The 23,545-nt window shown below is 42.1% G+C and overlaps 1 protein-coding gene across 1 annotated transcript; it reads right to left on the minus strand.

The window, feature by feature from the left end:
• Positions 1 to 1,490: 1,490 nt before the first annotated feature.
• Positions 1,491 to 22,392, minus strand: TK2 (thymidine kinase 2). Its single transcript, XM_075281959.1, has 10 exons — positions 22,197 to 22,392; positions 17,686 to 17,717; positions 17,003 to 17,077; positions 15,098 to 15,151; positions 14,347 to 14,436; positions 13,898 to 13,971; positions 10,057 to 10,145; positions 5,523 to 5,602; positions 3,459 to 3,539; positions 1,491 to 2,032 (listed from the first exon to the last, which is right to left on the minus strand). Exons 1-10 carry the CDS (start codon positions 22,306 to 22,308, stop codon positions 1,955 to 1,957), a joined length of 765 nt encoding a protein of 254 aa, XP_075138060.1. The 5' UTR covers positions 22,309 to 22,392; the 3' UTR covers positions 1,491 to 1,954.
• Between the last annotated feature and the right edge of the window lie 1,153 nt (positions 22,393 to 23,545).

The following is a 23,545-nucleotide window of genomic DNA, read 5'->3' on the forward strand; positions in this document are numbered from 1 at the left end:
TAGAGAGCTTAAACATTGCGCCGTGGAAATACAGAATGCAGATACTGATAGCTGCCTGGACTCTAGTGCAACGGACCTGTGTGGGGGAGGCTGTGAGGGTTGCAACTTTATTGTACTTACCTGTGCTGCTGTTTTCTTTCATGCATTGCATGCACCCTAAAACAGTGTCATGATAAGAAAACAGCTTGTCTGCCAAAAAATAAGTCCTTATGTGCCTGTGTTACAGGAAAAAAAATTGTACGGCTCTTGCATTAAAAATGATGAAAAACAATATGGCACTGCATCTTGGAGGCCAAAACGGTCTGTGTCCTTAAATGGTTAAAAAGGTAACCTTTGTGCTATTGCTCAGCCAGCCAATTTAGAACATGACAAGACTATGGGTGACCTAAGTCAGGGCAATTTCCTCATACTCTGAAATTAAAGGGGTTGTCCAGTTTCAGCAAATAAATGTTATTTGTATAATGAAAAGTTACACAATTTTCTAATATACTTTCTGTATCAATTCCTCACTGTTTCCTAGATCTCTGCCGTCATTCATGGTTTACTTTCTGTGGCTAAAAATCAGTCCATTGTCATGTGATGTATGGTGGATACAGGTGCACAACTCGTCACAGAGTAATCAGACATCTTGTAATGAGCTGTGTGTCCATCACATGACCATGGATCTAATTTTTATCCCCTTTGTTTGCTGCTATTCATGGTTTACTCCTAGATCTAGGAAACCATGAGGAACTGAAATATATTGGGAAATTGTATAACCTTTCATTTTACAAACAATAACATTTATTTGCTTAAAGTGGACAACCCCTTTAAAGAGGACCTTTCATCAGATCGGGCACATGCAGTTTTATATACTGCTGGAAAGCTGACAGTGCACTGAATTCAGCGCACTGTCGGCTTTCCCGATCTGTGCCCGGTGTAAAGCGCTATCGGTTCCGTTACCGTAACGCTTTAGTGTCAGAAGGGCGTTTCTGACAGTTAGCCAGGGACGCCCTTCTGCCCAGCAGCGCCAATCGCGCTGTACAGTGTGAGCGGGGAGGAACGCCCCCTCCCTCTGCTCACAGTGCTCGTCCATAGACGAGTATTATCAGGAGCGGGAGGGGGGAGTTCCTCCCCGCTCCACAGTACAGCGCGATAGGCGCTGCTGGGCAGAAGGGCGTCCCTGGCTGTCAGAAACGCCCTACTGACTGTAAAGCCCTACGGTAACGGGACCGATAGCGCTTTACACTGGGCACAGATCGGGAAAGCCGACAGTGCGTTGAATTCAGTGCACTGTCAGCTTTCCAGCAGTATATAAAACTGCATGTGCCCGATCTGATGAAAGGTCCTCTTTAAGTCCACAGGCCAGGACTACGGCCATATCTGAGATTATCTTATTACCCAATTTTTCTTTCCCCTTCTCACCTCTAAACAGTCATAATAACATACCTGAAACAAAGTTCAGATTCTCTTTATTATATAATAAAGGATTTTCTTTTTAATTACATCAATGAACATTGTACGACATGTACAAACAATATCACTCATGGAAATATTTTATTTTTTAAAATAAAGTAAAAAATAATGGACCCTCTTAAATAAAAAGGAATAAATAAAACTGCTGAAGTCACATAAATAAAATATGGCGATTGCACTGTATCCTCTACTAGGCTTATAAGATTCACAAGCAAGATGACAGAACTTTGGTCTACCAATAGCACCTTCAAGAAAAAGTACATGGTCCTCAAAAACAGTCCAATCCAAGGCCTGATATGTCACATGTTTCCGACATAGTGACAGGTAGGCATTTATTCGATGCATCAAACTGGCAAGCTAGCGGCCACTGTCAGATCATGGATTGGTAATCTTTCATGTTAATCTTTTTTAATACAAAATGGCTTCTTGCATTTGTGCCAATAAGAGACACATTATAATGTTAGACTACCGTATATACATGAGACATGAAGTTCTGATATCAAGCGGCAAGAATCTTCCCGCGATTCTCTTCATAATGCTGAATCATCTCCTCCATGTTTTTATCTGCATCTATCACCTGAAAAAGAGAAGAAGAGCAATACCATGTAAGATCACTCTGCACAGAGAACTAAATGATCCTGAAGTCTTACTTTTCTTTTAGTTCCTATGACTCCTAGTATCTTTCCTATCTGCTATTCTGAGCTTGTGTGTGTTCTTTCTTGTTATATATTACTGTAGTATCCAGGCTGCTGTAACACACTAAATTTCCCCATGGTGGGACTATTAAAGGATCATCTTATAACAAAGTCACCACCTTTCCCCGGTATACATATAAAACAAAATAAACAAAAATAACTTGTTTAGGCCAGGGCCCCATGTGGCATAAACGCCAAAGAAAAAAAAGCAGCGTTTTACAGTTCCTGCAAAGTGTATGGGATTCTACGGAATCTTATCCCCACATTGCTGGAAAATACACACAGTGGACACTGCGATTTCCAAAACCATTGCGGTTTTGGAAATTGCATCATGTCACTTATACCTAAGGAATCTCTGGCAGTTTCACTATAAGTATAATTGAAGCAGAAAGTCCAAAGAGGAAATCTCTGCAGACTTTCCGTGAAAAGTGCTGCGGGAAAGGCAGCAATGCATTGCCACTGTTTTTTTTTTCGCACTCCTCTTTGCTATTGTTTACTATGAGTGTATACAGCACAGGCAGCTGATTATGATTATTACGACTTCCTGCTTGCACACACAGATAGGAGAGAATAGTAGAGAGGAGTGCTGCTGGGAACTTCCTGTGCTGGGTGGAAGCTAATTAGCATATGAATAAAAACAGACTTATTCAAAAACCACTGTAATAGAGATGAGCGAGTACTGTTCGGATCAGCCGATCCGAACAGCACGCTCGCATAGAAATGAATGGACATAGCCGGCACGCAGGGGGTTAAGCGGCCGGCCGCCGTCAAAGCGGAAGTAACAGGTGCATCCATTCATTTCTGTGGTGCGTGCTGTTCGGATCGGCTGATCCGAACAGTACTCGCTCATCTCTACACTGTAATTTACATACTAAAGGTGTGGAATAGACTTTCTAACAGCTATGCAAGGATTTGATTAGTTAAAAATGACTTTTCCCAATGATCGAGCCCCTTTAAAGATAATTCTCTTGTGGTCATATGATGATCAGGAGCACAGCTCGGAATGATCACGTGGATGTCCATCATATGACCAGGACTGTATCCATGGGAAGTAAATAAGGAAAGTTCATACAGAATGACTGCAAGCAGAGATCTTACAAACTATGACAAATTGATACAGAAATTACATTGGAAAACTGTAGAACTTTCCAGTATACGATAAATATAAGCCTTATTTGTAGAATACTACCCATTAAAGCGAACAATTCACTAGTAAGGCTGTTATGTGCAAAACTAGGCTCATGGATGCAAGTGGATGAGTATATAAAACTTTGATGACGGCGAGTGTAATGGTACGGAATAACTTACAAGAACCGGTGCTGGAACTGGAAATGAGCTCTGCTTAATAAGCCACTCTTCATAGAGCCCGTGTATGGCGTATAGGTATTCCTGGAAGAGAAATAAAAATAAATATATACATATACATTCACGCCTGGAGCTGAGACGTTCAGTGCTGCTTGTATTCACATCCATATTTAATAACAGGCCGGCTTCTTATCTATTCCAACTTTACTGTATACTATATGACCACACAATTCCCAGCAGCCTTGGCCGACCTGATCTCTTGTTGAGTTTTCCCCTGATCCTCATTAGCTCCTGCCATACAATTTCCTATTATTAGGTCTTGTGGAGTGTACCAGTCTGTCACTCTGATCTAAGTTACACAACCACTACCTGCTCCATTACTGCTCTCAAAAGAGCCACTGACCCTTTTTATTCATGGTGCTGCTTAAAAAGATCAACACGCAGTTACCATGCCAGCTTCTACAGCATAATAGGACTCTTGAATTGCAGACGTTGTTTGCTGTAGAGTTTCTTGTGAGCTCCAAGCAGTTCAAGGGTGCAACGTCTGCTATTCAGCTAATACGGCAGTGACTGCGCTGCTTATAGAACAGACATGTGTGATATTCTGCAGGGACTTCAGAGTACATTAACATCTATGGTCTAGGAAAGAAAATATATTCAAGATTATTAGCTTTAAGAGGCACGTTTCTTCTAGTTAAGAGACTTGGCGCATGTGTATCGGTCATGGAGGTAAAGCCTCATTTATAAAATACGTGACTTGTGAGCTACTGATCCAACGGAATCATCTGTCAGATATGGACGGCACATCCCAATCTTACACATTGATCTAATGCTTTTTAGCAAAATATACAAAAATGAACAGGAGGTTCTTAGCATACACATTGATCAAGGTGCCTAAGCCCATTAGCTACTTCACGGCGATCTCTGTATAGCAGGTCCCTACTCTACTAGGTGCAGCGCTGCACAGCGACCACCACCACTGCAACGTAGCACCTACAGAGGGAGCAACTCAGCGGTCCAGCCAGGGCTCTTGGCCACCCCACAGGCACATTTAAAAAAAAAAAAAAAAAAAAAAAAAGGAAATTCACCTTGCTTCATAAGAAATCTTAGTATCAATCAAGACTTTATTATGTTTAGGAATGATAATTTCACCAATAATGGTGAGTTGTCTTTAGCCCTTTCCCACCGTGGGCAATTTAGATTTATTTTTTTCCCGTTTTTGACTCTCCCTTTTCCAAACCCCATAACTTTTTTTCATTTTTCCACTCCCAGAGCCATATGAGGTATTAATGTTTGCGGGACAAATTTTTCTTCATGATGCCGCCATTATTCATTCTGTACAATGTACTGGGAAGCTGGAAAAAAAATTCAGAATGGAGTGTATTTGAAAAAAAGTGCATTTGTGCGATTTTCATACAGGCTTTGTTTTTACAGCGTTCACTGTGCAGCCAAAATGACGTCACCTGTATTCTATGTTTCGGTGCGATTCCGAGGATTCAAAATTTAACCCCTTAACTAAAATGTAAAACGGTGTCAAAATTTCTTTTTTTTCTAAAAGTTGACATATTCTGACACCTGTAACTTGTGTGTCAGTTTGATATCAGTGTGTTGAATTCAGCACACACTCAGCTTTGCCTGTGGCTTCCCCTATTCCAGACACATCAGTGGCATTTGTTTCAGCTACTGCCATCACCGAACCTTCCGGAACAGCTCAAAGTTACTGTTGGGAGGTGGGGAACGTTCCCTCCATAGTACAAGACTATGCAAGTGTTATATCGGGGGCGATGTTGCGTTCCCCCTCCTCCCAGTGATGATGCAGAGCTTTAAAGCCGGCCCCCTGGACAGTACAAAAATATCAGTACCTGAAAATAAATGCAACAATAAATCGTGAACTGAAGAACCTACAGACAAAACGGAAAGAGTGCTGAATTCAATGCACCGACAGCTTTGCAATGCTATATAATGTCTTAAAGGATATGAAAGGTCCTCTAAGTAATAAACTCATATTCTTCTATGGTACAGAACACCAATCTACATATGTGCATACAAGTACTACAATGGCCTTACCAGTGGTATTACCCGCTCTTCCTCTCTACATCTCATCTTTAGTCTCTGGTAACAGGTTTCAGGAGATGTACGCAGATAAACTATAGAGGAAAGCAGATGTGACAGCGTTATTAACTATTTATAGCAGTCTGTTGACACAGTGCAGGGCACAATAAAAAATGGCTGTACATTCACTGCTGCTCCCAGTGGACACATACCAGCTGCAAGATATATACAGCAAACACAAGATGGCTTTTTTTTGTAAAACAGATTTACAGTGCGGATGGAATCTTACGGTATAACCCGGATGGGCCCATCACATATTCCCCGTTCTCCTCAGTAACAGTGGTTTGCTTCTTAATTTACTGTTTTATTTCTATTGTACTTAGCATACAGACACATCTATATAAGTAAATCAGCGCCTGGTGACTAAAATGCAGTTTTAGGACTCTTCTCCAGACTTGACAGTTTGTATTTAAACAACTGAACTGTTATAACCGTAGTAATAATAATAATGATAAAGATATAATAAAAGCAACTGAGCAATTGTACTCGCTGCTCCACAGATTGTACAACATTTCCATTTTTCCTGTAGCCCCCTCCATTAGATATGGCCCATTACATTCCGCACATGCGCCGCTAATCCCCGACTGTTTGGTAACTGGAGGTGGCATCTTTAACGGAACTCGTACTGCAAGACTAAAGAGATCACTCTAGAAGTCATGGTGCTCAGACGCTGCCCATTCATTACACAGCAGCGATAGATCTCCAATAGATAATCAGTCTCCAGAACTGGGTTGCCACCCAGTTGGAGATTAACTTTGTATTTGCGCGAATAAATTAAATGGGGCCATATCTAATTAACAAAGGTGGCTAGAAGACAAATGGAAAATGGATCTTCAATCCGTGGAACAGTAAGTAAAAGGCTAGGTAGAAAATAGACATGTTAGACTTATTTCGAAATAGCAGGACCAGAAAATGGATGTTCAGTCAAATGGACTCCATGCTTCGCAAGTATAGAATAACAATAATATAAAACGCACATTATGCATTTCAGGGATACTCTGCCCCTTTACCAAGCGGGGAGATGCTAAAACATACATATGCTGTTCATGGTGGCTGTGTCTTAGTCACAACCTTACCAGGTGAGAGGACACCTTCTCTTTATTAAAAACTTTTGCTATTATTTATAATGTTAATAATCTCTTTTTGCATCTTCTATGTTAGACTTCCTGACAGATACTCTTTAAGGTAGAAGCCTCACATTGTGAAAACACAGCATTTTACAGTACCTGAAAAGAGGATGGGATTCTGACTAATCTCATCCACACATTGCCGAAAAAAAAAACTTGCAGTAAAAAAAGCTGCATTTTCAAAGACGCCTGTGTTCTTGAAAATTGCAGCATGTCAATTATACCTGTGGAAACGCTGACATTTTCCATATAGGTATAATATGGGCAGAAAGTCTGCAGAGGAAAACCCTGTGAAAATGCAATGGAAAAAAATGAAATAAATTTCTGCCACTATTTCTTCAACAGTCTCCTTTTTTGTTGCTTTTCACTACGTGGGGCCTTACCCTAAGGGAGATTTTTTTTTAAACTTTAAAATGTCCTACATATCCACAGGTTAAGTGCCTGATATGTAGAAGTCTCACTAAGGGCTCGTTCACATCTGCACTCGGTCTCCGTTCATACAGGTTTCCGTTTCCTGCACAAAACAGAGCAGGAGACGGAAACCTGCAGGACTCTTTCATACCCATTCATTTGAATGGGTTTGAAAGATGTCCGGCCGTGAGCGTTTTATGCTTTCCGCGGCAAAATCAGGTTTTTTTTAAACGGACACAGAGTCGGACATGCAGTACTCTGTCTGGTTAAAAAAAAAACAAAAAAACGGTTTCACGTCGGAGAGCATAAAACGCTCACCGCCACTCACTGCCGAACCTGGTCTGACAGCTTTCCGTCTTCTGCATGCAGAAGACGGAAAGCTCAGAATGGAGTCCGGGTGCTAGTGTGAACCCAGCGTCAGTGGTAAAAGAGTGTCTGCTAAACCCTGTTTACTAATGCAAAGCAGCCACTTCCCTTCAGTGGAAAGTTTGGCTCTTTCATAACACTCATCAATTTTGATAGTGTCATCAGCTCAATGCCACAAAGAGACGTTCCACACTGCCAAATTGGGGTCACGAGGTTCTGTTAACCTCAATAGGTGAGAATCCCATAACTAAGTTTGGATTAATTCTTGTCCAACTTACTCTTTGACAGACTACAGTCAGGCTTCAGACCCCACCACTTCACAGAAACTGCCGTAACCAAAGTCACAATCAACCTACTAATTGCCAAAGCCAAGCATCACTATTCTGTCCTACTCCTTGACCTCTCCTCTGCCTTTGACAGTCGACCATTCCTTCTTGTTAGAAACGCTCTCATTCCTTGACATCACAGACCTGTCCCCTTCATGGATCTCCTCATACCTCACCAACCGCACATTCAGCATCTCCCACTCACATAAGACCTCCTCACCTCGCCCTCTCTCTGTAGGTGTCCCCCAAGGCTCCATCCTAGAACCCTTCCTGTTCTCCATCTACACACTCGGCTTTCGCCAACTCATAGAATCTTATGGTTTTCAATATCAATTTCAATGTACTGATGACACTAAAATATATCTCTCTGGACCAGACATTACTTCTCTGTTGTCCAGAGTTCCAGACTGTTTAGCGGCCGTAGCCTCCTTTCTCTCCTCCCACTATCTCAAACTCAACATGGAGAAAACAAAGTTCATTTTCGCTCCACCTCGCATGGCTCCTCTACCTGACCCATCTATTACAGTTAATGGAACCACACTTACCCCTGTCCGTTGCCTTGGGATAACCTTGCACTCTGACCTATCCTTCAAGTCGCATATCCAAACCCTCAACACCTTCTACCGCCTCCAACTCAAGAACATCCATGGAATCCGCTCCTTCCTCACCCCTGAAACTACAAAGATGCTAGTCCATGCTAGTCCTCATTATCTCCTGCTTAGGGTAAGTACACACTGAGTTTTTAGGTCAGGATTTTGAGGCCGTAATCGCCTCAAAACTCTGACCAAAAAGACGGCTCCCATTGAAATCAATGGGAGCCGCTCAGGAGCTTTTTCCAGGAGCCGTTTCTACCGGCTCATAGATAAAAGAAGCGAGATGCTCATTCTTTGGGACGAGTCGTCTCACAATTCGGCCTGAAGAAACTCCACCCTCCGGACTAGGCCCATTCATTGGGCCTAATCCGGAGCGGAGTGCGTGGCTGGATGCCGTGCAGTGCACCGGCTTTCAGTCCCGGCGACCCGATTTTTGGAACAGAACCTGAGGCCAAAAACTCTGTGTGAACTTACCCTTAGATTACTGTAACACCCTTCTACATGAACTCCCATTGAACACTCTCACCCTCCTCCAGTCCACCCTAAACTGTGCTGCTCACTTAATATACACTTCTCCCCCATGTTCTTCATGAACTGCTCCCCTCTGCCAATCCCTTCACTGGCTACCTGTTGCCCAGCGAATAGAGTTCAAGTTACTATCGCTGACATACAAAGCCATACCCACCATGTCCCCTCCACATATCTCTGATCTAATCTACTGCTACCTGCCCACACGTAACCTCAGATCCTCCGAAGACCTCCTACTCCGCTCTGTTCTTATCCACTCTTCACACAACCATCTCCAAGATTACTCCCGTGCATCCCCCATACTCTAGAACTCATTACTAAGACCCATAAGACTCACCCACACAATCACAGGCTTCAAGAAGGCCCTGAAGACTCACCTATTCAGGAAGGCCTACAACCTCCAATAACACTACTGTCACCACAACACCATCTGAACAGTCTCCCCCTCTCCTTCTGTCTCTACCCCCTTCCCCCATAGACTGTAAGCCCTTGCAGGCAGGGCCCTCTATCCCATTGTGACAGTTGGACACCGATAGCATGCTTATTTTGTATATTTTGTGTACAATATGTAAACCGGCAAATATCCAGCACCATGGAATTAATAGTGCTATATATATATATAGTAATAATAATAATTATTAATAGTCATCTGATTTTCTGCTGGCTAAGGCCCGGTTCACATATGCATTTGGGTTTCCGTTCAGGAAGTCCGTTTGCAAACCCCCTGAAAGGAAATCTAATCAGCATTAAAAAAAAAAAAAAGTGGTTACTTTAGGAAATCCATGAACTTCATAGATTATAATGGGATCCGTGTGGTTTTCGCTCGGTTTCAGCATGAAAAATGTGGAGAGAAAAGTGCTGCTTGTCTCTCTGCATTTTTCATGTGGAAAGGGGAACGGAATGGCCTGAACGCAGATATCAACCAGGCCTAAATACAGTATCATTTCTATATCCCAAAATTGTTAAAAAATACAGTAAGTAGTTAAGTGCTGGATTGTCAAATATGCTAGAATACTCAGAAGGATAAAGACAATCTAAAGTCTAAAAATTCTAATATACAATGTTAACACAAATTCTCTCCTCCAAATTAGATATTGCCTCTCTCTTTCTGAAATTGCAAAAAAGGTAGAATACTTACCTATCAGGTCAACAGAAAGGTCAATATTCTTTGTTATCCAATTAAACCACTCAGTTAACACCACATAATCCACTTCAGGCATCTTTCCACTGCAAAATACAGTAGGGCAGTGGAGTTAGTGGAGAGGTCACAGACCAAGAAGCCTCAACCAGAGAAGAAGGGTTTATGTTCCACCTACACATTAAATAAGACCGGGTACATTGTGCTCCCTTGTCAATCTTCCTCTACAAACTAGCCTGCATGTGTTCCCCCTTCACTGCCTACGGTAAGCCGGTCAGAAATCTGAAATGAATGTCTGTTTTTAACTTATTCTATGACATAAGGAGAAGTAGTTTTCTATATTATTGTTCAGTCACTTTTCGCAATGCATTTGCATGTATTCTCAGGTAACTCACCACACATGGGTGACCTGTAGACCATTGTTTATTTTGGCTAAGAACTATCCAAGGTCTATGTTGAAAGCACCGATGTTATGAATGTGTTACCCAATATTGTAAAAAGAAAAAATAATTCACTTAGCATAACTCTCACCTTTTTGTATCTTTTTTTTTTTATGCATCTATGCAGACCTATATATCTGCATAGTAACAGTCTACAGAACCAACCTAGTGTAATCGGATTGTATAATCAGGACTTCCTTCTAACTGGAGGTCTGACTGCACAATAGAGGGCCCTAGGAATACCTTTATATATCTATTATGACCTGGGTGTAGTAGAATGCTGATCAATCGACAATATATTGCACTACAGGAGTATTCACGGTCCCAATAAAAAAAAAATAAATAAATTTAAAAAAAAAAAAAAGTCCAAATAGCCATAATTTGGTCAGTTCACCTCCCTCAAATAAAATGGGAAAATGAACAAAAAGTTATGTGACCCAACATTATATCGATAAAAGTATAGCTCACCAGAAGAAGAAAGAAAGAAAAAAAAAAACAAAAAAAACAAAACAAAACAAAAAAAAAAAAAAAAACAGCTTCACAGACCCGAAACATACTGAGCAAATTTTGTTTTGAAAAAAGTGGTTTGTTTTTTTGGTTTTTTTTTAGGGCTAGTTCACACATAGGCAAAGGGGCGGATTTTGACAGCGGATTTCGCTTCAAAATCCGCCCCTTTACAATGGTGGTCTATGTAGACCACCGGGCTTTTTTTTTCCGCTAGTGGCGGGCTGCCGCTAGCGGAGAAAAGAAACGACATGCCCTTTCTTCAGGCGAAAGCCGCGCGGGCTCAGCCGCGCGGCTTCCGCCCCCGGCAGCTCCCTCCTATGTCGGCTCATTCATTTGATGGTCGCGGCAGGCGGGTTTTGATCAAAACCCGCGTGGGTAGTTCACGTGTGAACTGACCCTTAGGGCTAGTTCACACGTGGGCAAAGGGGAGTTTTTTGACAGCGGATTTCGCTTCAAAATCAGCCCCTTTACAATGGAGCCCTATGTGAACAGCTGGCTTTTTTTTTCTGCTAGTTATTTTTCAACTAGCAGAAAAAAGAAGCAACATGACCATTCTTCAGGCGTTTTCCGCCTGAAGAAAGCAATAGAAGTGAATGGGAGGCAAAAACCGCGCAGTTTTTTTCCGCGCGTTTTTTTGCAAAAATAAGCGACGCGGTTTTTTGCAAAAAACGCGTGGAAAAAACCGCTAGCAGTTTTTTCAGCCCATTCACTTTATGGGAGGGGAAAACAGCCTGGCTTTTTTTGGAAGTGGTTTTTACAAAAAAAAGCTCCAAAAAAAGCTTGGCAAGGTAAAAAAAAAAAAAAAGCTTCCTAAGGGTCAGTTCACACGTGAACTGCCCGCGCGGGTCTTGACACCGAGAGAGATGCGGTGAGCGGCTTCCGCCTGAAGAAAGGGCATGTCGTTTCTTTTCTCCGCTAGCGGCGGGCTGCCCGGTGGTCTACATAGACAACCATTGTAAAGGTCTACATAGACAACCATTGTAAAGGGGCGGATTTTGAAGCAAAATCCGCTGTCAAAATCCGCCCCTTTGCCTATGTGTGAACTAGCCCTAATTAGGAAGCGTTTTTTTCAGGACCAAAATAAGCCAGGAGGTTTTTACGTGTGAACTAGATATAGTAAAACATTAAACTATATAATTTTGGTGTCTCTGTAGTTATATTCAATGTAGAATATATCAGGGTAAGGGCACTTTCACTCCTGCGCTCGTTGTCCAGTTTGTGCAATCCATCCGATGTCCGTCTTCTGCCCCGCAAAATATTAGCCAGACACAAAGCCGGACATGCAGGACTTTGTGTCCTGTTTAAAAAAAAAAAAAAAAAAAAAAAAAACACGGTTTCCCCGTGGACAGGCGGTCACCTTTGAAAACCCATTCAATTGAATGGGTTTGAAAGTTGACTGTCGAGTATCCACCTCTTGTCCAGTTTCGCGGGGCAGGAGACGGAAATTGGTCAGATTGCACAAACCGGACAACGAGTGCAGGTGTGAAAGCGCCCTAAGGGTGGATTCACACTACTGTTGTTACTGTCCATTGCTCTCATCCGTCACAGGTCCGTTACTCTGCTACAGTTTTTTGTTTTTTTACAGTTTTCCAATACATTGTAGAAGACAGGAGAAAAGACAATTGCAAGAACCAATATAACTATGAAAACACAGCCTTGCACCCATCTGTATTAGGCAGCGTGATACAATCAGCATTACAGTAGTTAATAGTTACAGTATAGCACAATAACAATGACAAAGACTGGAATTTCCCGTGCGAAGGTTACTTATACACGGATCACTCAGTAGGGGAACTTATTGAGTAAAAACAAAAACTACCATGTTGAGAAGGAAGCTTGCTCTTTAATGGGAACATGTCATGTACTTCATCTTCGATCTATTGATCACTTGTAAAAGAATAGAAGTATAAGGGCCCCTTCACACGGCTGAAACGCGTGCGTTTTTTGCGCGTGTAAAAATGAAAATGTCGCGTTTACGCAACGTTTTAATAGACGGCGTGTAAACGCGGTCAAAAGACGCACAGTAAACGCTGCGTTTACGCGCCGTCTATTAAAACGTTGCGTAAACGCCGCATTTTCATTTTTACACACGTAAAAAATGTGCAAAAAAAGCGCGCGTTTCAGCCGTGTGAAGGGGCCCTAATACTGGGGAAAATGTATTCACCCATGTACACCAGTTTTCAGATAAATTGGTGTATGTTTCCTGCGCCAAAGATATGCCACATTGTATGTTTTGTGCCTCACCTGCCACTTTTTTTGTGAAAGTGGGGACACCTTGGTCTGACAAAGTTATTATAACTGGTGTAGATTTCAATTCTGGAGCATAAGTGCACCTCTTAATAAGTCAGACAAGCTTCTTACCTTCTTAACGTATCAGTCAGGGACTTTATTAAGAGTGGCATAGGAAACACCAGTCTTAATAAATACCCCTTTTTTATCCAAGCTTATTTTTTATTTTAGAGACATTCCTTGACTGCAGTCATATTGATAAGTAATGTTTGTGATAGCTAAAAGAAAAGAATGAAGTGCTCCCCCTGTTGGTGGCAACATGCAGTTTTCACCTTCCATTCCCAAACAGAATAGGATAACCTTGAGCTTGCCCATAGGCAGCATCTGCCAATGCTGAAGAACTGGGATAAATCCTCCAGCAGGGGGCGCTCAAAAGAGGACTCTAGTGCAACACTGTGCACCTGTCAGCTGGACATCATCAGATCAGACCGTCTGCCTCTCAGTGCAAACAAAGAATATCACTTTGCACTGACAGCATGCAAGTCTTAATGGAGTAGATTTGAAGAGCATAGAATAATAGAAAGCATTATTAGTCAAAAGGCAGATGACCCTTTCAATAACCTAAGCAAATAAACACTGGATAACTCTAGGAAAAAATTATCTACCTTTTAAAAAGGTTCTCCACAAATATGTACTTTGCACTATGGATGGACCTCTCCATCATTTTAACTGGAGCGACCTGCAAGAAATTACACAGGTAAAATCGGGGTGTGTCAATACAAATAAGTCATTAGACTACGACATCCAAGAGAACTCACAGGTATTCAAGCACATACAAACGTTATCATGTCTGCGTTAACAATATGTCCTAGTCTGCAGAAATCTCCAAACTTCCACATTTGCCCTGTAAGTACAATACAGCAGGTCTTGGGGCCCTAGAGACCCCAATAACAGAGGAAAACTGCAGAGCCATCACTAGTGGCAAACTATTAGAACAGTAGTATATCACACAAGTGTAACTGGCACTGCACAAACCACAATGAATACATCCCATAAACTGATATGCTTCAGGTTAAGTGTGGTTATGTGAATTAGAGCAAGTTAATATCCTTACTATTGGTTTGGTGTGGATATCCAACATTGTAAGCTGAACATAGGTCTGCAGTGTTAAACCCCATCTTGTTGGATCCATGTACATTAGACCCTAAACAAAGAAAAATGGGATAAATATGAATAACAGTATACATCACATGTATATACAATCTAAGACCTCATACACATGACCGTCATGTCATGTGCAAAACGGACAGGGATAGGACCTGTCCTGAGATTTGCCCTAGGCTCAAAGTCCTAAACAAGGGCCTATGGAAATACACGGTTTTGTGTATGGAGCCACAGAAATGAATAGTTGTGTGCACAAGACCTAAAAACTACATCAACCTAATGTAGACAATCAGGAAATTGGATTAAGACCCCATAAACATCTAGAGTTTGACAGATAATGCCCAATCTTAAGAAAAGTGAAAAAGTCACATGACTGTGTTTGGGCCAGGATACATGGACTGTGTGATTGCTGCAAGCCTCAACCTGATCGCAGCATAGATATCAATGATGAAGTAAGCTCAGTTTATTATACCGCAGTCACGCGGGTAAATACAACCAACATAGGAACCCCATTTTCTGACCTGAACAAAGTTAAGTGAATTCAGCCATGCCTTGTAGGAAAGAAGTAAGGCGTCTGAAGAAAGGTGTGGCAGTGTAGCTAAAGAGCAAACAGAAGTAGCAGTAATACCAAGGCCCTAGTATCTGGGGAGGCCCAAATAATAATCCTGGTAATAACAGTGAGAGATTATACAGTAACTCACCAGTGGATTGTGCCCTTGAACATTTCTCCATTTTGCTACAGGCTCAGTCAACACCTTAAAAAGAAATACGGTAATTGTATTAAACACTCAGTAAGCAGGATGGCTACAATTCTCGGAAATATAGAAGACTAGAAGATATGTTCATGTTCCTGTTCAGGCAGCCATTTGGTGTATCTACATTCATCTATCATGAAAATATATATATATATATATATATATATATATATATATATATATATATATATATATATATATATATATATACACTGTTTTGTAGAAAGAATGTGTCAAAGTTGAAGTAAGTGGATGAAAAGCTGGAGCTGAAGAGTTATCATATTACCAAAGGTGGTTGTAGTATTTCTTAGGACCAAAGTCAGCAGATTGGGCAAAACATACTCTCCAGCTTCACAATATATATAAGGCCTAAACACCAATGTATACATTAGTGGTTGGGTTATTGAGTTTTGCTCTGAAATGATAATCTAGAGCCTTAGACACTGACTGCCACTTTTTAGGGGGCATTCACACTTGCGCCTGTGTCTGCCCACCAGTCTCCGTCCTATTTCCAGGAGAAACTGCATAGGGGACGGCTTTCCGGCAGTCAGTTTTCATATTCATTTGAATGTTTTGTTTTTTTTTCAAAGCAAACCACCGATGTCGGTATACAGGCTGTACGCAGAGAAACCGGGTTTTTTTTTTTTGGACAAACACAAAGTCCTGCATGTCCGACTTTGTGTCTGTGCAAAAATAAATAAATAAATTAATAAATAAACGGTTTCCCTGCAGAGAGGCTGCATACGGACACCAGCAGCTTGCTTTAATAAAAACCCATTCAAATTAATTGGTTGTAAAACTGACCGCCGGGAAACCGTCCCCTATCCAGTTTCCCCGAGGAATAAGACGGAGACACAGGCGGACACGGGCGCAAGTGTGAACACTACAAGTTATCACCTACAAGTCGGAAGATAGATATATAGGCCACAAACAGACAAAGTTTTATATCTTGACAAAGATGTCAGTGTTCATCCATTTGGCACTAGGCCAACCCATACAGATACTATTGTCATTGTGTGGCCACACGTCAGCTACAGACAAAGTTTTATTATATTTTCTTGTCAAAGATTTCAGAGTTCATTTATTGGGGACTGGGCGAAACAATACATGGATACTATCATCATTGTGTGGCCACATGTCAGCTACAGATGTATACATACTAGGTGACTGCTCTGTGTCAGAATCAAAGGTTAGGTTCTTACAGAGCCTGTGAAGAAGACTAAAAAATTTAAAGAGGATTTTTCATGTCCTCTAGCACATGCCATTTTATATACCGCTGAATTCAGCGCACTGTTGACTTTTCAGTTATGTGCCCCAGGGCTGGAGATATCAGTGCCGTTATAACAGCACCAATCTCTGTCCACTGTCTGAAGGGCGTTCCTGACAGTCTAGCTGGGCTGTGAGGAACGCCCCCATTACAGTAATCGTCCATACACTAGTACTGGGCAGCATTCTTCACAGCTTAGCATCATTGCTGGACAGTAAGGAATGCCTCCTCTGACAGTACAAGGCTATGGACAAGTACTGTCAGGAGGGGAGTTCCTCACAAACCAGTTATACTGTCAGGAAAGCTCTTCTAACAGTAAGCAGAGATCGGTAATGGCACTGATATCTCCATCCCAGAGGAACAGAACGGTAAAGCCGACAGTGCTGCCTGAGGACATTAAAGGTCCTTTTTAATAAATAATGATGTATGATAAATTGCTAAGTCGGTCTCCAGTATACTACTGTCTTGTACAGAAGCACATGGAACTCTTGGTGTCACTTCTACCACACACCCCTGATGTCATCTCGCCTTGTAGTATCCCTAAAAGTAGAGAGTCCCAGTACAGTATATACAGACATGAGTACCTCAAGGTTCGCAGTGTTTGAGAAATATTCTAGACAGCTAGTTTTTCCACTTGCTATGTTCCCCTCCACACATATCTGAAAGAATTTAAAAGAAAATGGAACATATGAGAATAAGGTTTTTACATTTTAAGACAGGATCATTTCAAGACATTATTATTTATATAGCACCCTTAATTCCATGGTGCTTTATACTTGAGGGTTTACATACGGTACACAAAATTTACAAACAAATATAATACTAACAGTGACCGACTGACACAGTGGAATAGAGGGCCCTGCCCGCAAGGGCTTACAATCTATGAGACAGAGCTAAAGCCTAATGTTTTATACATATGCTGCAAACTGGGTGAAAGAGAGACACTTTCCATGGGCAATTTTCATCCAGGCAGTTCCCGGTTTCACAGACTTTCATATAAGAAAAAAAATAATCTTATCAGACCACTCATATGGTCCAATAAAAAGACCAACAAGTGAATAGTTCCATAAAATTGCACTGATTTTTGTGCCGCCATTATAAATCTCATATTCATGTGAATAAGGCTGAAGCACTGAGATATTCTGATGACAAGATGCTCTCAGTTTAGGAAACTTTAGCACCGAAATGTATTTTTGTTACATTCTGCAAAAGCAACAGAGATCTGCATATATTACATATAAGAAAATACTGAACGGCAGACTCTTACCGTGCTTTTAGCTTTGTTTCCCAATCCATTACCTGAAAAGAAGTGAAAAAAAGAAAAGTAATGTACAATTATAATACAGAGGATAATTGTGACATCACATTCTGAGGTATAAGAGGTTACATTAGAAACCTATTTCTTAGCTATCTGGAAACAATCAGCAAGCTGCTTTTGATGGATCACATTCATGTTGTGCTACTGTCTGTGCCTCTCTACTTGAGCCAAGCATAGCTGGTAATGGTCAAGACATGACTAGCATCCATGGATGGTGGAACAGGCACAAGTCCAAGGGGGTACTATGGGAAGCACTTTAAACAGTGCACTATAAAGGGCAGAATACAATATTTAATATTATTTTGGGGATAAAGACCTATCTTTCAGGAGTCTTGTTATTCATGGAATGGCACAATGTGTGCAACTGTTATTTTTGGGCAGCATTATATTCAGGGCCAAGGTATGCATCAATTTTACATTTAGGGGTACTTTGGGTGGCACTATGAGGAGTATTTCTTATTATAAAGGGGTAGGATGCATGTTAAACACTGAATCTCCAAGATTATAGATGACTAAGAGAAAAAAAAAGGAAAGAACTTCTAAAATCAAAAGACATTGCCTGTGAATCCCTGAATTCTGTCTCTGACTGCATCAGTAATGACTACTGTGGTCTATAGAGAAACAATGGATGGGGTGTTCATTCTTTTAAATGGGGCCCCCTGATCAAATTCCAAAATCAGAATACAGATCAGCCTACCTATCACATCAGGCCTTGTCACACAAGACCCCTGACAAAGTCTGGGACACAGTGCACATGTGGTGCAACACAGCGCACACACAATACCCGGAGGAGAGACTGTAGCTAGGTGCAATGTGCATGGAAATAACCATATGGATAGGGGGGAGAGGGCGCAGGAGAGGACTGCCTAAATTTAAGAGGCTGTTGCTACAGAAGGAACAAAATCCAGAAGAATTTGGCATTTGCCTGGAATCTCACCCCTAGGTGAAAACCATATGTATTAACCAGAAGTATGCCTGCAGGATTGGGTACACATAGAGACACATAGCTCTGCATAGGAGCTGTACACACACAATAGCAGCAATTTTTTTAATGAAGATTTTTTGCAATGTTCTTTTGAGGAGTATTCCAGGTACACTTGGATGGGGTTACATAAAGAATGTAGCAATGCTCAACTACCTCAGTCCACCATTCTAGTATAGGGTGTAGGCACGGTCTGGGCCTGTAGAGACCACTTTGGCCAATCACTGGCCTGAGTGGTCACATGTTGGGTATAGATAACATTAGCGATGAAGTCACTGACCACTGAGCCACTCCTTTCCATCCTGAACAGAGCCTACAAGAAATAAACTGGAGTAGGAGATTATGCTTCTTTTTTTTTTTTTTTAAACCCCCCCCCCCCCCCCATTTTTCAGTTTGCTTGGAACACCCTCTTTAATTTGTTGTTTTAGATACACAGGGGCAATAAAAAGGACTAAGAGGACTATAGCTCACATAAAAATATGACTCACTTTATAACCTCCAAGACCTGGTTTTCACAAGGCTCAGTAACAGTATGCACTATAATGTGTGTGGCAGGATGTTCAGCGCCTAACCACAAGTACTAAGAAATTCTTACTGCGTATGCTACGGTGCTGTACAAACATTTATTAAAGGGGCAACCCAGTATTAAAAACAGGACTCAATAAGGCATGTAGAAAAGGATCATATTACCTTATGAAGGGAATCTCAGGTGATTTATAGGGGGACCTATTTAGGACTTTTCCCTATTCAATGGAAATTGCCATATGAAAACTATATTTTGAAGCCCACCACATGTTCTCTATTGCTCTTATACCGCTTTACAGCCATAGTATTGACAGATTGGAGTGTCATAGGAAAAGGGGGGGGGGGGGGGAAATCATGTTTTAATACATGTGCACTATTACCCACTTTAGTTATGTAGGCCGGTCTCAAGGATAAAGGGATAGAACAGTCACAGCTGTAGTGCCCATGGTCTTTCATTCATGCCCACTTTGATGTGACAGGTAGACAAGTTCCTACATCACAGGCCCTGTGTCTTAAACCTTGCCCGAATACAGGGTGTGCTCACTTTGCTGGCTTGAATCCAGGACAAAACTGCATCCATAAACTTCCCTGTTCCCAGAGGAGTGGGCAGACACTGCACAAGATTTGGGTGTCATGCTTGTGATGCTGTGACTACTCTGCCATATTAATCACACCATGGACCCACCTCCATGACCAGATTGGGCAATCTGCACATGTATTAAAACTTCACTTGTTATCTTTGGTGCTCCAGTCTGACATTAGCATGGCTGTATAGCTGCTCCAATTTTTAACGTCACCTCTTATCATCAGGATAGAAAATAACATGCTGTTGGCAGGGGTCCAACTGACAGGACGCCCACAATTTTGAGACTATGGATCCCATTCCCCCTTTCGAATAGAGCTTTTGTACTGCTGCTCCATTAACTGTTTCTGGGACTGCTAGAAATAGCCAAGTAGTGTACTAATAATTAATACAGCTCTTCACTAACCTGTTCATACTTATAGCATTGGTTTTATCATTAAACGGAAAGCTGGGCGACAAGCAATACTTCCAGCAGTCTGTCACTCAGCTTTTGTAAACCGCGCAGTAAAAAACGCTTCCCATTCACTTCTATTGCTTTCTTCAGGCGGAAAACGCCTGAAGAAAGGTCATGTCGCTTCTTTTTCTCTGCTAGCAGTCTACATACACTCACCAGCCACTTTATTAGGTACACCATGCTAGTAACGGGTTGGACCCCCTTTTGCCTTCAGAACTGCCTCAATTCTTCGTGGCATAGATTCAACAAAGTGCTGGAAGCATTCCTCAGAGATTTTGGTCCATATTGACATCACACAGTTGCCGCAGATTTGTCGGCTGCACATCCATGATGCGAATCTCCCGTTCCACCACATCCCAAAGATGCTCTATTGGATTGAGATCTGGTGACTGTGGAGGCCATTGGAGTACAGTGAACTCATTGTCATGTTCAAGAAACCAGTCTGAGATGATTCCAGCTTTATGACATGGCGCATTATCCTGCTGAAAGTAGCCATCAGATGTTGGGTACATTGTGGTCATAAAGGGATGGACATGGTCAGCAACAATACTCAGGTAGGCTTTGGCGTTGCAACGATGCTCAATTGGTACCAAGGGGCCCAAAGAGTGCCAAGAAAATATTCCCCACACCATGACACCACCACCACCAGCCTGAACCGTTGATACAAGGCAGGATGGATCCATGCTTTCATGTTGTTGACGCCAAATTCTGACCCTACCATCCGAATGTCGCAGCAGAAATCGAGACTCATCAGACCAGGCAACGTTTTTCCAATCTTCAATTGTCCAATTTCGATGAGCTTGTGCAAATTGTAGCCTCAGTTTCCTGTTCTTAGCTGAAAGGAGTGGCACCCGGTGTGGTCTTCTGCTGCTGTAGCCCATCTGCCTCAAAGTTCGACGTACTGTGCGTTCAGAGATGCTCTTCTGGCTACCTTGGTTGTAACGGGTGGCTATTTGAGTCACTGTTGCTTTTCTATCAGCTCGAACCAGTCTGGCCATTCTCCTCTGGCATCAACAACGCGTTTCCGCCCACAGAACTGCCGCTCACTGGATGTTTTTTCTTTTTCGGACCATTCTCTGTAAACCCTAGAGATGGTTGTGCGTGAAAATCCCAGTAGATCAGCAGTTTCTGAAATACTCAGACCAGCCCTTCTGGCACCAACAACCATGCCACGTTCAAAGGCACTCAAATCACCTTTCTTCCCCATACTGATGCTCGGTTTGAACTGCAGGAGATTGTCTTGACCATGTCTACATGCCTAAATGCACTGAGTTGCCGCCATGTGATTGGCTGATTAGAAATTAAGTGTTAACGAGCAGTTGGACAGGTGTACCTAATAAAGTGGCTGGTGAGTGTAAACTAGCATTGTAAGGAAGAGGATTATGATGTGGATTCCACTATCAAAATCCTCCTCCATGTCCCCGTGTGAACTAGCCCTGTTCACATGGGGTCTGTCAGGTTTCCATCACAGCATTTTACTAGACAAAATTGCACAGTTGTTACGTTATTTTAGCTGCCATTTTTGACTGAGTCTGTGGCAGAGGCTCTAAACAGGGCCTTGAATGCAGGTGTGAACACAGCTTACAACCTATTGTACCATAGCGCTAAAAAAAAAAAAAAAAAAAAAAAAAAAAAAAAAAAGTGAAGTACAAAGACATACATTTTATTTTTCTAGCTAGCTAAAAAAAAAAAAAAAGGAAGAGATTATTTTAAATATATAGATATAAAATCTCTTATTTATCAAAAGCTTTTTAGAAAATGAAAGCAGCGTCCTGATTGGTTGCCACTGATCCTAACTCTTTCCTTCTCCACTTGCGCTCCCAGCTGGCAGGACATGATGGGACTTGTAGTCCTTACCGGACGCGAGCTGATATTACTGAACGTGTATTTGTATAGAAGCCGGTTGCGGTATTTACCTTGACTGTCGTTGTGGAATAAGCGGCTCATGCTGGGCCCGGTCCTGGCTAGTGGCCGCTGTATCACAAGCCGCAACCTGCCGCACACTCGAGCCGCTGCCGGTAATGACATGCCTGGTGACGAGGCCTACACATGGTAGAACACATCCGGCTTGTAGTCAGAAACTCCCCCGACATCGTCATACCCGGCGGGGAGGAGACCTGACTGACAGCCCGGCCCAGTGTCACCGCTCCGGTATATTATAGGCTTGTATCACCGGACGTGTGTGACTGGAGGAGGGACAGGGGAAGCTGCTGCTAGGAGGGCTGTGTCTCCGGTCAGGACCTGGTCCGACTCCTTATCAGTCTCAGTAAAGAGCCACTAGTGTGAGCTATTTCCCATTACTGGTAAGGAGGACCTTTAGGCCCCCTAGTGGTCCTGAACTGAAGGCCAGCTCATAGTGAATTGGTTAAAGGGATCCTATCATTAATACGCAATTTTTTGTGACTAGGGGGCGTTCACACTACCGTCCGTGTCCGACATGTAGGTTTTTGCTGTCTGCTTGAAAAATCGGACATCTTTGGGAACGGACAGTTAAGGACAGACACGGACAGTAAAAGAACGCACCCGATGTCCATTTAAATGAATGCAAAATGTCACGGACACAGCTAGCGTCCGCACAAGATTTTTCACGGACATTAGCAGCGGACACTAGCTGTTGGACATCGACGGTAGCGTGAACGCCTAACGTAGGAATAGCCTTAAGAAAGGCTATTCTTCTCCTACCTTTAGAGGTCTTCTCTGCGCCGCCGTTCAGTAGAAATCCCGGTTTTTGTCAGTATGCAAATGAGTTCTCTCGTAGCACTGGGGGCGTCCTCAATGCTGCGAGAGAACTCTCCAGCGCCGCCTCTATCTTCTTCAGGAACAGTCTCTTCATGCGTCTTTTTCCGGCGCTGGGGGTCAAACTTCTAGGTCTCGGGCAGAGCTGACTGCGCATGCCCACAGACCACAAGAAAATGGCTGCTTACTTACTGTGTAAGCAGCCACTCTTGTTGTTTGACGTGTTGTTTTTAAATGTTTTTATGTGTTTGTGTTTTCCTGATACCATTATGCTTAACATTTAAAGTTTTATAACAATAAATTATTTAGTTTTAAAACTGGTTTGTTTTTTTGTGTTATTTATACATTGATACTTAGTTGGTGCTTAAAAAAATTATGGCTAGATAACCCCTTTAATATACCTCCCTAATGGGCCACACTTTAAAGAGGTTGTCCAGCATATTTATTTATTTATTTTTATAATCAGTCTAGGGGAGGTGAAACCCTGCCCTCCCCCCATCCTCCTTCCTTCAAAAAAAGAAAAACATAC

Source organism: Leptodactylus fuscus, chromosome 7 (assembly GCF_031893055.1).
Source record: "Leptodactylus fuscus isolate aLepFus1 chromosome 7, aLepFus1.hap2, whole genome shotgun sequence".
Taxonomy (NCBI): Eukaryota; Metazoa; Chordata; class Amphibia; order Anura; family Leptodactylidae; genus Leptodactylus; species Leptodactylus fuscus.